At 42.6% G+C, this 17500-nt stretch overlaps 2 protein-coding genes across 2 annotated transcripts in view; one reads left to right on the forward strand and one right to left on the reverse strand.

The window, feature by feature from the left end:
- LOC310821659 (sphingosine kinase 1-like) overlaps positions 1–957 on the reverse strand; it is a 23221-nt gene extending 22264 nt beyond the window's left edge. The window contains exon 1 of the mRNA XM_083693791.1: positions 478–957. Within this exon, the coding sequence (XP_083549917.1) occupies positions 478–907 (430 nt within the window). The 5' untranslated portion in view covers positions 908–957. The remainder of the gene's footprint in view (positions 1–477) is intronic.
- Positions 958–8362: 7405 nt separating this feature from the next.
- On the forward strand, positions 8363–13962 carry LOC310821539 (uncharacterized protein; the record flags this gene model as incomplete). The annotated part of the gene is made up of 7 exons (XM_083693626.1): positions 8363–8430; positions 8801–8862; positions 10030–10126; positions 10460–10633; positions 10881–11054; positions 11995–12041; positions 12456–13962. The coding sequence occupies 7 exons, from the start codon at positions 8363–8365 to the stop codon at positions 12980–12982; spliced, it is 1149 nt and encodes a 382-aa protein (XP_083549752.1). The 3' UTR covers positions 12983–13962.
- Positions 13963–17500: the final 3538 nt, after the last annotated feature.

Raw genomic sequence — 17500 nt, forward strand, 5'->3', positions numbered from 1 at the left:
TATGCAGCTTCTACTCGCTTTGTTTTGAATACTGGCTGAGAGGTTGCTCGGTGAACACGCTGGAATTATTTGTAATACGAGTACCAGGCCAGTCCTATTGTTTTATTCATTTACAGGAGTTAGTTAACAGGTAATAGAATAGCCTGAGACAGATGACACAGACACAGGAGAGAGAGAGAGAGAGAGAGAGAGAGAGAGAGAGAGAGAGAGAGAGAGAGAGAGAGACTGCTCTGTGCCAGACTACCTAAAGACCGCCCTTCTGCTCAGTAATTAAATAATGAGAGTGATTAAATAATGTAGGGTAGAGAGGTTCACCACCTGTATAAATAACAAATGAATGTGATAGAGATAAACAACGCTTAGACTGACAACTCCTTATGAAATATTATCATACAAAACTATTGATATATAGAATATAAATATGAGGAAAATGAAAGTTTCATTCATTGAGTTGAGCATCACTTTCTGCGTTCTAACCTTGTCTCAGTTGTTGCTGACGGACAGAACTCTCGCGGATGGCTCGAGCCCATCGCTCTGCCTCCTCCAGGTTGGCGCGCAGCTCCTCGACCAGCGCCACCCGAAAGCACTGCTCGACCCTCTGCCGTGACACCCCGGAGCTCATCCAGCGTTTCTTGAACGGGTAGAAATAGGCAGAGAAGTACGCTCCCGCGTCAGTGTTGTCATCTCCCCGGTAAGCCCGGCAACCGACACAGTCTCTCAAGTTGAAAACCACCTTGCTCCGTCCCGCAGGTGTCGACGTGATCTTTTGAACGGTGAGGTCCCTCTCGGTTAAGCTCACCGCGTACCTGACCTTTCGGTTGCCCGTGGCCGTGAATTCCCCATACAGCAGAACCTGGTTGATGCCGTTGCGATAGGATGGGTCCGGTTCGGTTATCTTCTGATCCATCCTGTCCCGTGAGAGAGGTAGCAGGGGCGCGATCCGCAGACCGGCGGCGTGCGGGGGATAGGGCAACGGCCACACTCATATACCCGTTGAGGAAGCGAGCGGTCGGCAGGGCTGAAGACTGCGACTGTCTGCAGAACAGTTACAGCTGCGGTAGAAGAGTTCAATGCTATTTAGCAATTTTGCCCATTGACAAAAGAGGTGTCAGGTCGCTCCCTAGTGATGGAATGGAGGAACGACAATTTAGAGGATTGCGCACCGTTTTACCGCCTGTGCCAAAAGTGGCCTTCTAAATTTGGCCTAGACTAAATAATTTAGGAATAGGAACAATGTTTATTATTGACATTTATAGTTTTGTTAATGAAGCACATATCCGGCTATCAACACATCTGATCACTTCTTTTGAAATGTCATTGTGTCATTTCGAAAGAATGTTGACTGTCACCGGCAAGTGGTGACAAGTGCAGGAAATGATAGGCGTTCCTTGTCGTATCTGCACGGTCTTACGTGGCAGGGAAAGTACCAATAGTTGTAGTCTAAATTAAGAACACAACTAAGTCATTGTCCTTTTTTAACAGTTGCCTAATCGCCAGTTGAGACCGAATTGTATCCATAACCATGCGTAAAATGGGCAGTAGGCCTACGCTGGCTACAGAATATTAGGTGAACAAGAAACTGGATGTTTTTTCGCAGTCCTGAAGTATGGGTTCTATTTCTGATAACAGAACGTACTCTAGCCCAACATTCCTCCCAGCTCGTCATTCTCACATTCTCATTCTGCGGCTTGCGTCTGCAGTGAGCTGTGAAGGGAGCACTGGAGCTGTTGGACCCATGTGGTCCACCTCTGTAACCACGTCAGTGGGAGAGGATGATGCTGCCGCCATGTGGCAGACAACGGGGACAATGATTTATTTTTGCGGTCGGTGTTGTTTTTCTTTAGAAATGAAAGATGGTCTGATATGGTGATCATAAACATCAAAGGCACCGGTTAGCTTCTTAAGAGCATCTGCTTGCACTCTACTTTGCACTAAAGTAAAATAGTTGTTGTTGTGCATGTTGCATAGATATAACTATAGTCAAAAAAGTTGACTACAGAATACATCTGCGCTCTACTGTCAACAGAAAATACAGTCATGTTTCCGCCCTTTGGTTAGAGAGCAAGGAGGTGGGAGGCAGTGAGAGAGAGAGAGAGGGGGGGGGGGGTTGATATTCTTTGAGGAGTCTCTGAAGAGCTTCAGATGAGAAAGGACATCACAAACTCATAGTATTTATGGTTGATCAGATAAGACATAAAACACTATTTGGCCTCTAAATGCTGCTGAGGAATCTAACAACCCACAATTGTTCATTTAGCCACTAAAATGTCTACTACTTCAATGTATTATCATGTTTTAAGTCACCAAAAGTGACACTTGACACTTGAAAAAGAGGCGTCCCCTATGTGTGGTATTAAGAAAAACACAATTGTAAATTATGTAATAAACAATAATAATGATCACAATTCCAATGGTCCTCTCTCTCTCTCTCACACACACACACACACACACACACACACACACACACACACACACACACACACACACACACACACACACAGTAGCTGAAGAGAGGACTGAAATGGTGCATCTCTGCTCTGACTACAAAATCATCATTTAAACTTTTCCAATTCAAAGAACGTATCTTATCACTATTATCATTTTATTGTTAATCCCTTTGTATCTTAATGGAACATTCAATCAGTCTGTGTAGCACTTCTATGGAAGTTCCAAAAAGAACAAGAAACTAGAAGGGGAGGTAGAGTACAGTAGAGATGCTGGACAAAGATTGTTTTCTTTTAAAATGTAATTATTCAGGTAATCCAACCTTTTTATGCCACTGTCCTATTATGCCTGGCACTTCTACATTTGGTCCATGCAGTTGTCATGGTGACAATGGACAATGCATCTGTATCGGAATTTGTGAATATGTCACAAACCAACATGATGACATCACATGCAAAAAGAACACATAATAAAGGCAGATTCACCAGAACCTTCAGTTTTGACTACACCTTCAGATAAGACTTGATTTAATGCATAAACATGGTCAAAATCTTGATAACAGAGGATCAATCAACAAATTCTATGGATAGTCGGTTTGGTGAGTATTGAAAACTTTTATGATTTTTTGTATGAAATAGATTTATTCTGGGTGGAAATACATTTCATTTCAGTTTTTGTGACCTGAAAGATTGGATTCTGATATTCATGTGAAGTAAGTGATTTTCTAATGTCTAATTTTGTCCTCTCAGGTGTGTCCTTGGATCCCTTTCAGGACAGGTGGAATATTGCAATATGGAATATTGCAGCCTATGAGCTTTTCTGCGAATGGCTCCACCATTCACGTTACCTCCTGCCTAACAAGCAGATTGCCCACTACCATGAACCGGACCGCCATTGCCAGGACCAGGTGCAGGGCCACCAGGTGATGCGACAACAGGTGCAGGTTAAGTGGATGCAGGGACCTGATATACCCTATCCACCTTCTAAGCTAATGTGGTTCCAAGAAGGGTCCTTCTGGATCGTGGAACCCGAGGAGTTTATCGACCCGGAGCAGGGCCTCAAGGTGATCCACCAGCGGGTACACCAGGGCCAGCTTCCCTACCTGAACCCACAGATGTTGTGGTACCAGCAGGGGTGCCTGTACCCGGTTGACCCTGAGGTTGTCGTGGACCCTCCCAGGCCAATGAGACCCATGGCAGAGGACTCAGAGGACGATGATGAGGAGGGTCATGACGAACATGAGGTCATGGAGGCCCCCCTTGTCCGCAGGCCATTGGGGAGGGCCTGTAAAAGAAGCAGGGAGGTCATCTATATTAGTGAGAGTGAGAGCGAGAGTGAGAGCGAGGATGGCGGCGCTCCTAAGCGCCAGAGAACGTCAGAGGACACTGACTCTGAGGAGGAGTGGTCCTCCAGCTCAAGGCCTGGCACCTCTGCAGGGTCTAGGAAGAGGAGCAGGGACGACTGTGATGATGACAACGGCGACGACAACTGCACTAAGAGGCAGCGTCCTCGTTGAGAAACAGAATGTAACTGAAAAAGTTAACAAGAACTTGTCCAAAAATCTTCTGTGGTTTAAGGAGTTTGTTTTAACAACCAAAAAAAAGCAATCATCGTAATACTTTATAAAGTATCTTTACACAAATAAAAGGTTTTATTAAACCCAAATTCTATATGATTCTTGTGTCCATACTACCATCATTTTAGGTATTTGCCAGAGTCCACTTGACCTGTCACAATTCTCTCTCTCTCTCTCTCTCTCTCTCTCTCTCTCTCTCTCTCCCTGGCAATAGATAACAGCAAAACTCCAGCCACTATGTTTAAAAATATAATATTTCCAAGGACATTAATATACATAGATGCTGTAACATCTCTCACCAAACAAACGGTAATTGCACTACAGAGTTTGCCGTAGCCTATATGGTTCAGTTGTCATAACAACATTGGAATATGCCATAACCAGCCAATAACCCTAAAACCCTGGATATGCAGTTTCAGACTACTTTCAGACTACATGTTAACATTAGCAATATTTGAATTTTTAGCTAAACAAGGACACCCCATACCTCTCAACAAGCTCTACATCACAGGTCAATCATGAACATGAGGTGAGGTAGATTAAGGCAACATCCAAAAGACCAGCAACCCAGGAGACACAAATAATAATGTCTAGTCATGTCTCCATCTTTTGGCAATGTTGCATCACTGCAAACTATTGAGATATGACAAGCAAATTGGATGGTGTGCTAGGGAAGGACATTTCTTGTTAAAATTAAAGTATTCTTGATACTGCCCCCATCACGAGCAAGCAAGTGATCGGGGCAGTGAGATACTGTACATTACATCAATAATTAATCATTGGTCTATGTTCGCTTCATCCACAAGTATACATAGTGGCTTAGATAGGGATGTGGCTTAGATAGGGATGTGGCTGAGATTGGGATGTGGCTTAGAAAGGGATGTAGTTTAGATAGGCATGTGGCCTGAGCAAGCGCGGCGGGGCCAGGTGAATGTAACTAAGTGGTCACGTGGAATTTCTGAGGGGGCACAACTATTTTTAGCAAAAAAAAAACAAACAACAACAACAACACGATTTTAACTTGGTCATAACACATGTTGGATAATTAACGACATACATGTGTTTGCATACGGCTGTCTTTACGAGCGGCAACTTCAGATAAGCGTCTTTCCGCACCCCCTTTCCACGTGCAGGTGATTGTGTGGGTCCCAGCCACTAACAGGTGTTAGGTTATAGCTGTCATTTCTCAAACTGTGTTCTATGAACTCCAAGAGGCTCCTTTAAAACTTCCTGTTTCGCTTTTCGCCGTTTTCGCGGGTTCAAAATAAAAGCCCGAATTAAGAGATTAATGGATTATTAATTTTTTTTTTTTTTTTTTTTATGAAATAAGGACAAATTACGCAACATAAAGCATATACAACTTTGTAAAAGTAATTTAGATTTTTACAATTTACATATTGGTGAAATTACATGTAATTATACACATGCCTATTATATTTGTAGAAACTGGACTGTACAGAAATATTTTTCAATAATTTCAATGAATCTCTGGCACCACTCTACTCGGGAGGACTTCTAGAATGCATATCAGGTTCGTCTGAGTCTAAAGCAATGTCTGCATTCTAGAAGTGTTGCCGAGTAGAGTGGTACAAGAGATTAATTTAAGTTATTGAAAAATATTTCTATACAGTCCATTATTCTGGGGCAACACTATTTCATCAGGGTAATTAGCATATAAGAACAATTACAAACCTTTCTGGAGCAATACTATACCAAATATTATATGGTGATGAATGATATGTATTTGTTAAGATAATTAGCATATTGTTTGTGGTTCCTTGATCCCTATTTACCATGTTTAAATGTTAAATTAAGTTTATCTTGGGCGCTCTTGTTTTGAAGAAATACTTATTCACAATGACCAGAAGTATATGGGCGGTTCCAGTTATGGAGCTAAGAAAACACGCGTCTGTTTATCACATGTGATTTTCCTGATTTCACCGAGGGAACAACATGGAATCTTCCGGAGCGGATTATGAAAGATCACACCAGTAAGACACGCTTTATGTGTATATATGTCTGTCACTGTTAATTCGTGTGAGTGTGCGTCTCTGTCTGTTTGAATAACTTTGTAAGAGATTATAGGTGTTGATTATGTTAGAAGACAACCGGCCACACATTTGCTAAGAGCCAAGGTCGTAGGAAGTGTATTTCGCGAGAGGGTGCTGCCTAAAATGTTGTGAGGGAGGTCAAGGAAGGTGTGGCCCCCCATTCTACCCAGAGAACATTGTGCATATCACCTGTTAAAGAAGCAATTCTGTATAACTAGTGGTTAGTGCGAGTGAAAGCATGAAATTGTCGGGTCTCAGGTAAATGACACTAGGCCGACATCTGATTTACCCCAGTGCACCACCAGTCTAGCAGGCGTGATCAAAGTGATCGCATATAGTGTGAGAGAGACCAACGTAATGCGAGATGGAGTATGGAGAACACATTTTGGCAATTTGTCCCGAATTTGTCCGACAATGATAGAAGATGTCCCCATCGAAATTAGTGGTAAAGTGCGAGTGAAAAAAGTAGACTCCCAACAGCAGTCACACACACTTTAACCAGTAGCCTAGATGACGTAGATCACATATTTCATATGGAAATAGGGCAGATTAATGAAGCTCAGACACATTTAAGAGTCAATTCTTTATTTTATACATTTGAAACAAACTTTATTTTTAAGAATAGGCAGCCCTTGCTCGGGGCATAAGAGGACTATGGCTACAAGCTGCTTAAATATACAGTTTCGTCGCCATTTCCTGCTATTATCATGGCAATTAACACACATTAAGGGGGGGGGGGTGAAAGAGAAGTGACACCATGGTATCAGCTGCATGACTCATCATCATGGGATGCATTGCAAACTGTTTCTCGGCCCAGGACGGCCTGTACTAACAGGTTTGTGTCCAGCACACTGAAAAAAAGCACTGAACAGTCATGAACCTGGAAGATAAAAAGGGCATAACACCAGATTTGTCAGGGCATGAACAATGTTCTAACAATCCCATCTTTAACCATAGTGCTCTCTCACTACATCACCAAAGGAAACATTGGTGATAATCGGGAATATTGGTTTTCTATGGGATTAATTGCAATTTGTAAAATAAAATAAAAAAATATTTTATTCGATTGAATAGACTTGTAATGTCCTATACACATAATGTCTTCACTTCTACCTTGAGGTGCTTGATGAACTCTCTGGAGATGAAGGGGGGGTCAAGGTCAAGGGTCAAGTCTGTCTCTCCTGCTCTCATCCTTTGCGTGTGTCTAGCCTGGTTGACTCTTATCTTCTTTCTTTTCTTTCTTTTTTATGTCATTAGCATAAACCTGATGCCTTTTTCATAAGTACTCTGCTCTACGTGTCTGCATCCCTGCGCTGTCTGTAAAGCTTCTGCTTCTCAGCTGGACTCAATTTTCGCCATTCCTGACAAAAGGAAGTTATTCAAATGAAACAATAACTGCTATTTCACTTTTGTTAAAGCTCTTATAAAGGTTCATTTACACAATAACGTCACTGGTGTTACCAAGAGGATTAGTAACACCAGCGATGGTAACACCAGTGACCATTTGCATTTTACAAAATGGAGGCCACAGTGCCTCAAGCCACAAGTCTTCTATCATATTAAAATCATTCCAATATTTAATTTAATACATTTCTGTGGTACATTTCTTATTTCCCTTATTATGAAATAAATAACACCAATGACATTTTTAAAAGCTTCGTATAAAATGGTCAAATAAACCATCAAATTTATAACAAATGAAGAGAGACAGCAGACTGTCTCTCTTGTGCCTCTGTTGACAGCGCTTTCTCCAATGACCTTGAACGGGGAAGTACTTCCAAAAAGCAAGTGTTTTTTGTGAGTAACACCAATGACAAGACATTGGGAGACAGCTATTACCGTGATATTATTTATAATATTTAGTTGGTATTTGAATTGTAAGTAATCCACTCTGTAAATGTGATATTTGTGTTTACATAATAGCTTTTAAAGTAGCAGAAAAATATATTTTTATACTCGAAATATGTTACTAAACTTCCATACATGACCAGAGAGACAAGCAAATTTCTTGCACTTGGTATTTTATATAATTGATAAAAAACTAATATTGTTTATTACATGACTCAAATCTGTTTTATTATGAATAGAACAGCATATATTTATATTATACATGTGACCATTACATCTATTTGAGGTATTTTAACTGTTGCAAAGGTGAGGGACGGGAATTCCGTTTCTGGATAATGACCCTGTTATTCTGGGCTAATGTCACTTTGATTGTTTGTTTCTGTTTTGTAGAAGCCCAGTCCAGCGGTTGAGAACAAAGTCACCTGCGCCCAGCGGTATATCCATGAAGAGTGACCATTCAATGGAATTACCAAGTAACTTCAGGAAGAGTGACTTTGTTCCTGAACAGAAGTAAGACATTCTGTTGCTGATATGAGATTTCTGGTTTTATACCAGATTTCTGGTTTTATATATGTGTGCGCGTGTGTCTGTGTCTGTGTTTAAGACACGGTGACAGCTGTTAAGAATAAATCTGAAGACATGTCCTGAATGAGATGGAACAGAGTGATATGACACACAATAGAATGGGGTCATTGCGCAATGTCAGAAACCTTTTCTTAGACTTCCCTTTATTGGCTCTTGACGCATTACAAAACAAGTTAAACTTAGATTTGTTTTATTTCATTATAAAATAAACTTTGATTGTTTGTTTCTGTTTTGTAGAAGCCCAGTCCAGCGGGAGAGAACAGACTCACCTGCGCCCAGCGGTATATCCATGAAGAGTGACCATTCAATGGAATTACCAAGTAACTTCAGGAAGAGTGACTTTGTTCCTGAACAGAAGTAAGACATTCTGTTGCTGATATAAAATTACATTTCTGGTATTGTGTTCAGTGTACACATTCTGGTTTTGCATGTGTGCCTACGTGCATGTCAGTGTTTAAGACCAGGTAAGAGCTTTTTAAGTGTTTTGTTCACAGAGACCAAATGTGTGTGTGCATCTCTCTCCGTTTTAATAACTTTGTAAGAGATGAAAGTTTTTTTTTAGAAGGCAACAGGAAATACAGATCACCAGCTGATTTCCTGTATAAGGAAATCATTTCACATCATTTCACTCGGTGTTCACATTTCTGGTGTCTGGTATTGTGTGCAGGGTACACTCCCTGGTTGTGTGTATGCTTACATGCATATTCTGTCCTCATTATGACTGAAATTACTTGAGAGACAGCTAAAGCCTTAACACCACACAGACGCACCACACATCAAGATGCTGGTCTTCATCTGCTTTAATGAGGACATTGGGTGAAATTACAGAGAAACGAATACATAGTTTCAGTGCTTAAATAATTTCAAATTGAACGTCACCATTCCAAACTCAAAATATTAATAAACAGTAGAGCCATTATACAGTAGATTTGGATTTAGATGACTAGACTTAGATACAACTAACAGCCTAACAATCTTACCAACATAAGCATAAACATTTACAAGGTACAAAGTATTAATCTGAAGATATACAGTTAGATAAAATACCAGTAGAGATAATATGTGCAGCCGCTGGAGATACCATAAAGCATAGCTGTATTTACTGGGTTAGTAATATATGCCATTTAGCTGACGCTTTTATCCAAAGCGACTTACGTTGCAGTGAGTGCATACATTTCAGTATATATGGTCCCAGCAGGAATCAAACCCACAACCTAAGCATTGTTAGCTCCATCGTTCATGTCCTTTCACTGGAGTCCAATCAGACTCTCCTACGAGGCCTACTGACGACACAAACAAGACACAGGTCAGAGACCAATGAGGAAACAGTCAAGTCCATAAAGGAGAAGATCAGGGAGAATCCCTCTCCAGAGAGGTGCATCAACCTGTTCCACTGTCTGAATGAGCTAAATGACCATTCTCTAGTAGAGGAGATCCAAAGCTACCTGGGCTCAGGAAGTCTGTCTAGAGAGACACTCTCACCTGCACAGTGGTCAGCTCTGGTCTTTGTGTTGCTGACTTCAGACCAGGAGTTCGATGTGTTTGACCTGAGGAAATACTCCAGATCAGAGGAGGGTCTTCTGAGACTGCTGCCAGTGGTCAAAGCCTCCCGAAGAGTTCTGTAAGTTGTAACCTCCCGAAGGGCTCTGTAACATTTAAAGTCAACCAGAAGTAGCCATATGTCCAACAAGTTGTTTGAAATCTCATGCTTTCATGTTTTGGAATATATTGTTAGCTGGTTACACTTTACATTGAATTGCCCCTATACCTGTGTAGTAACTCTGTTAATACGATAGTAACAGTTGTATTATGCTGTCACTCAGTACAAATTGTAACTGTTTTTTGATACTGCAATGCTGTTATTCAAATAATTACAGTGTTACTGTATAGGTGTAGGGGCAACTAAATGTAAAGTGTTACCCAATAAAACCCCTTATTTCCATATATTTTTTAGGCTGAGAGGATGCAACCTCACTGAGAGATGCTGCGAAGCATTGGCCTCAGTTCTCACCTCAAACTCCTCACGCCTGAGAGAGTTAGATCTAAGCAGCAACGACCTGCAGGACTCAGGTGTGAAGCTGCTCTCAGCTGGACTAGGGAATCCACTCTGTAAACTGGAGACACTTAGGTAAGAACCTTCCGGTCTGAGGTGTAGTATATTTGCACCCCCCACATTCTGGTCTGGCAAGATGACAATTCATACAACTTGTTTACAGAGAATTAGGTATCACCTTTCATTAAATTGTTATAGCTATGCAATAATGCTGTAATTACTTCAGTAACAACACTGCAGTAACATGTTTACAGTACTAATTTAGTAATTGCATGGTATATTCAGGGTCTGTGTTTGAGTCTTGAAACACCCCTTTCTGCAGGTTGTCATTCTGTGGAGTCACAGAGGAAGGCTGTGCTTCTTTGACTTCAGCTCTGATGTCTAACCCCTCCCACATGAGAGAGCTGGATTTAAGCTATAACCACCCAGGGTCCAAGGGGGTGAATCTACTCTCAGCTATACTCGAGGATCCACACTCTAAACTGGAGAACTTAAGGTAGAAACAAAGGAATACAGGGTTGACTTTGGTTGACTCCAGAACTGGGTCAAAAAGTAAATACTTGGAGCGTTTGCTTGAGCCTGCCTGGAGTGCCAGATGAGCAGGGTTTGTACTTTTGGTACTATTCCATTGGTTCCATTGTGCCAGGCTAACTCAATCAAGCACAGATAAGTTCTTAAGATGATTTCAAATACTATTTGAATCCAGGTCTGGTTCACCCACAACCTGGGTTTGATACCAGTTGGTTGATACCAAATGTAGATTGGTCCTTGTGTCACTCTGGGCAATTGCTCTATCACATCTATCCAGTTTGGCAGTTTATTTACTTTTTACTTTTGAGTAATTTGACACATTGTTGTGGTTTGTTGAGTAATTGATTGTGTGCTTTAGTGGGAGGTTCTGTTTTGATCAGTGAGTCCACTTTGCTGTGGATTTAGTTGGTTGGCACCACGCCCCGATTCGGCATGGAGAGCTCTGTTTTGTCAGCTGTGAACTCTATTTTGCCCAATATGCAAACATCGTAATTTATACGTTTTTTTTTTTTCAGAATGAAAATGTTGCTATTAATCATGCCAATACATGATAGTGACACAATTGGACATTTTATAGTGTCATGATAACAAATGTGTACTGAAACTGATTTATATTCCTAAATAAATTAGCTGTTGTTAAACTGTAATCATAAGGTTTAAGCAAGAATGTAATTTGCCTGGCCTCTAGTGGAAAGTGAAGTAATTTTTGGAGTTCATGGTAAAACTTAAGCGTGCTACAAACCCAGGTGCTGAGAACTCAGCAATCACGGTCACGCAGATGTGATTCTAATTTATGCACGTCAGGTTCAGACCGCAATGACTATGCTAATCTATCTGATGGAGCAATAGCCCCCCCGCATGTTTAAGAGTTCTGCAGTAACTGTTTATTTGTGCCATTCCAACAGTGTGGACCATGATGCAGATCTCTGGTTGAAATCGGGCCTTGATAAATGTAAGTATGTATAAATGTTAATGTTCATACTTTTGAGTTCACTCACACTGAAAAGGGTTTGAGCAGAGGAAGCAATTTTAACACTAAAGCAGCAACAACACACACACACACACACACACACACACACACACACACACAGACCATACTCTAAGTTTATTGTCTATCTGGTCCAGTCAAATATCACTTCTCATTGTAGTCACCTATGATAAGTCAACAGTGGTGGATTAATTACATCATGATGACCTAACAATCTGTAGATTTCAGGTCAACCAGAAAAATAGTTAGTTTGCTGACTCAAGTCAGCCATAACCATTCCTTTGAGGGCAGAAATATCTTGATTGGGTGAAGTGTGATATACAGTAGCGATACAGAGCAATGACTACGGATTGTGATATGTCTCGTTTCCCCCATCAGATGCGCGTAAACTGACACTGGATCCAAAAACGGCACACAAACAGCTAACTCTCTCGGAGGAGAACAGGAAAGTGGCTTGGGTGGGAGGGGAGCAGCCGTATCCAGATCACCCGGATAGGTTTGAGTGCTACCCACAGGTGCTATGTAGCGAGGGTCTGACTGGGCGCTGTTACTGGGAGGTAGAATGGACCGGGCATGAGGCTGAAATAGGAGTGGCGTATAGAAGTATCAGGAGGAAAGGAGGAGAAGTCGACTGCCTGTTTGGGCGGAATAAAATGTCCTGGACGGTGCGCTGCTCTGACCACCAGTACATTGTCTGGCATGATATGGAAACCAAAACCATACCTGTCCCTTTAGTCTACTCTTACAGACTAGGATTGTATCTGGACTGGTCGGCCGGCACTCTGTCATTCTTCAGTGTCTCCTCCGGTACCCTGACCCACCTGCACACATTCCACAATACATTCACAGAGCCCCTCTATCCAGCATTTAATGTTTGGAACAGTAGGTCATCATTGTCCATTTAGCAGGTAATATATACTGTATATATATAATATATGCCATTTAGCTGACGCTTTTATCCAAAGTGACTTAAATAGCAGTGAGTGCATACATTTCAGTATATATGGTCCCAGCAGGAATCAAACCCACAACCTAAGCATTGTTAACGCCATGCTCTACCAACACTACCTATAACACTATACCAACTGAGCCACAGAGGACCTCTGTGATTACAAACCTCCTGTAAACAGAGCAGACAAAGATGTGATCCAACATGGACAGAAAATGCACATTTTCACGAACAGTACTGGACTTGATTATGAAAATAACATTGACTGTTAGTTTTATGTTTCTTCTGTGTAAAAGAAAAGAAAAAGATAATTTTTTCAACCTGATTACATGTTTACTGTTCAGTTTTTTCGGGACCAAATATCTGTAATAACTTTTTTTGCAATAACTTTTTTTTTGTTGTCATGAAATTTTTATGTTAACTTTTTTATTTAAGCTTTGTATATTTTGCACATACTCTATATGACGTTGACTGTGATATGACAATACAATAGGACCAACCTGTGATATGAAACAATAGGACCAACTGCAATAATGTATTTCAATTCAAATAAATAATGTAACAACCATATTACAGAATGCTTTTGTTTTAGTGAAATACTGTACTAGTCAAAAGGGGACAATTCTGACAGAAAGGTTAGGGGTGATGATAGTCACTGTTCAATAGGCTACACCATGGTTTACTGAATGTTCTACATCTTACAATTAAAAGACAAAGAAGGGAAAAGTTAATTTTAAGCTCCTGTTTATTTTTCATGTTAGTTTTGTTTATTTATTATGAATAAGACCTGCATTTCGAGGAGGAATAGTTATCACCAACAGAGGGCGGTGTTGTATTTAGCTGAGGAGAGAGCTACAGTTAACCATTGAAAGACTACAATGTTTGTTTTTTACGCTTGTTAATACAATATTCTTTCATTAAAAATTTAAAACATGAGCACAGATATGTTGTCCTACATAAACTAAATAAATGAAAGTACATATTTGATCTATTCATATTCATATTGTTGGCCTACAATAAGTCATTTTGAATTTGTGTCTCTCTAACATTTGGCACCAGATGCCTTAGCTAATGCTAATTATGCATCCGAACGCCCGTGCATCTGAATTGGGAGACGGTGGCGTAAAACACAGAGAGTCAACGTTCACGGGGGCCGAGACGTAGGTGAGCGTTCCTTCAACCTCACCTCTCCTCAGTTCACTGTAACACCTAGGGAGACCTAGGTTCAAATCTCAGACAACAGCATCAAGGGGAGGCTGAGAATCTTAATCTGACCTCTTGGTTGGTTTAAATCTAACTGCAAGTCACTGTTAATGGTTTGGGCCTTCACAGTATGAGCTAAACGCTCCAGGAACCTTGGCACTTGGTCCGCTGCAGGGAGGATCAAATGTATGCAGATGGAAATTATCTCTCTCAGTAAACACCTGGGCCCGGAGGGGGGAACGAGATCGTCTCATTCTCATGCGAGTCTTGTGTCGCATGGTGCGTTCATTCTGAAAGCTGTGTTTTTCATCTAATTCACCCTGAAAGGAGAGAAGATGTCGATCATAATTCACGTTTGTAGGCTAGTGTGTGTGTGTGTGTGTGTGTGTGTGTGTGTGTGTGTGTGTGTGTGTGTGTGTGTGTGTGTGTGTGTGTGTTTGTGTGGGTCTTGTTGCTGCTTTCAAGATTCATAGTACATGTTATGCAATGTGCTACAACGAAGAAAAACATAATCTTGGAAACGTGCCTGTTTTTGCAGCTTGCAACTGTACAGGCCTGCAGAACAAATCAGTCGATCCCTGACAAAAACTCTTTTGATTTAAATTGGAGGGAAGATGTAAATTTCCTATTGAGACAGAATGGCACAGCTGAGGAGCTGCAGTGTGCCCTAAATGGCAACCCTTCCTCGAGTCGTCTACCTCCACACTCTCCAGCTGCATGCTCTCCAGCCTTTTGGCCTTGAAGTAGGGTGTGTGTGTGTGTGTGTGTGTGTGTGTGTGTGTGTGTCTGTGTGTCTGTATGTGTGTGTGTGTGTGTGTGTGTGTGTGTGTCTGTGTGTGTCTGTGTGTGTGTGTGCGCATATCACCCTTTTCAGGAGGCCTGAAAAGGCATCTGTCCCTGACTAGAAACAACCCTTAGCTAATAGCTTGGTTCAAATGGTATTTGAAATAATTTCAAATACCAAGCTGTGCTTGATTGAGTTTGTTGGCCCAATGGAACCAATGAAAGAGTCCCAAAAATGGCACATCCCACCCATCTGGCACTCCAGGCAGGCTAGAGCAAAGACATTTAAAAATATAAAATACCATTTCGACCCAGAACTGGTAACAACCTGTTTTCCATTGCTTTGGCAGTCATGGAGAACCATGCACCTGCATTCTCCACAGAATCTTCGCCCCCTCACTAATTGGCAAAGGCCTTCAGAGAGGAGTAGATGAGCAGGTGTAGCAACTAGTTAGCACCAAAAGTTTCTCACACACACACACACACACACACACACACACACACACACAATATGGTGTGTCAGCACTTATGACGATCGTAATCAATAGAGACAAAGTTCCCTGTCGGTGCAGCTTAGTGTTGAGGGGTTACAGAGGGTTTGTTGGCCTGTCTGCCCAGCTTTCCCTCTGCCACCCCCGCCCTCATTCTGCTCTGTTTCTTCAGACGCACTCCCTCCTCCCCCCTTCTCTCACCCCTCTCCCCCTCATCACCATCCTCTACCTCCTCCCCCTTTCTCTCACCCCTTCACCCCCTGGTATCTACTGTATACTTTCCCCCCTTTCTTCTCCCCCCCCCCCCCCCCCCCCAGCACAACGAGGGCAGCCAGAGGGGTGAGTCATACAGTATCTGGGAGAGGGTGAGGGGTGGGGCAGAGGAAAGAGTTGGGGGGGGGGGGCACCAGGGAAGACATGCAGGGGAAGCCCAGGCTTCTCCTCCGAGGCCGGGAATCACTCACCATGTGTGGGTGGGTGGCGTTTGGTCAATCCCCTAACCTGGTTCTCACTGTTGCTCACTGCTCCTTAGTGCTTTGGGGTGGGGGTGGGGGGTGGGGTTGGGGGGTGGGGGCGGGCTTGCATAAAAATGATGATGGACGCGCATGGATATGTGTCGTACGTGCGGAACGAGGTCTTGCGTAATGATGGCTGCTGACCCAACTTGCCTGTCTCAATTAAGGGGAGTCCATTTAACTCTTTGAACGTAACTCGCTTTACGCAACCATCTGAACATCGCGGCCAGCCGGCACCGCTGATGGATGACAGCTCCTCGGGGCAAATGCATTGAGGTGTGGGGATCAGAGCAGCAAGCCCATACATCCATCCACCCCCGTATCATCTTAACTGGCTGGGGACTGTACAAGCCCTGGCAACTGCAAGAGAACCGAACTAAGAAACACTTAGCATATGCAAATGTGTTCTCTGTTTAAATTGTGGCTTACAGTGGCTCACATCTACTAAAAATACTTAACACTTTTTGTTGAATGCATCGTATTCAGAACTTGGCTTCCAGTAAGTAAGATAGTGACATAACATTTCTGATTAGGTTAGTCAATTCAATTCAAATTCAGATGAGCCATGAATCATAGGCCTGCAGGATTTTCTCATTTCTCTTCAGGCACCTGCAATGGCAGCTAACTGTCTGGGCTTGGGTCCTCTCTCATCCTCTCCACCACACAAACCACAGCCAGTCATTTCTCTGTGCCCGTGCCTTAAATGGTGTTGTAATGTCCTGTATCTAACAAGGAGGTAATAAAAGACACAACACCTCACCGTTGTACACGCCTCTCTATACAACTCAAGTCCCTGACCCCTGACCCCTGAGCCCTGTCCTCTGAGCCCTGTAGATGGGAGGGTGGCTGAGTGCTTTTGTAATATTTTTGGAGTGTCCTCCTCAGGAACCGGTGTACACTAATTGCCTGAGGCGCCCCTCGGCACAGTGTGAGGCCCTCTGTGGATAGCAGTCCATCTCCAGTGGTACTCTGCTCATTTGGTCGTGAGCAGAGCCAAGGGTGTTAGATGGATTCGGCCGTCTGCAATGGCAGTCTGATCCGTGGGAGGCTGCTGCTGTACCGGCCTAGGGTTGATTGGGATGCTGATCACCTCAGTGTGGATTATACCTTTGTATCTGGCTCATTCACAGGGAGGGGGGGAGGGAGGGAGGGAGGGAGGGAGGGGGTGAGGGAGGGAGGGAGGGAGGGAGGGATAGTGGGTATAGATTGTAATTGCCTATGGAGTCTCTTAGCAGGCTTTGAGACTGGCAGTAGGAGGCTGTTGCTGTAAGGCCTGGGGTTGATTATGATGCTGCTGTCACCTTTGTGTGGATTACTGCATACCTCTGTGGCTGTTTTACAGGAACCTAATCCCTCTGTAGGGTATGAGGGTGGAGGCAGGGAGGGAGGAAGGGAGGGAGGGAGAGGGGGAGGGAGGGAGAGGGGATGAAGGGACGAGATAGCTGATTGAGGCATACATACACACAAAGATGTGTATGCTGC

Source organism: Argentina silus, assembly GCF_951799395.1.
Source record: "Argentina silus genome assembly, chromosome: 22".
Classification (NCBI taxonomy): Eukaryota; Metazoa; Chordata; class Actinopteri; order Argentiniformes; family Argentinidae; genus Argentina; species Argentina silus.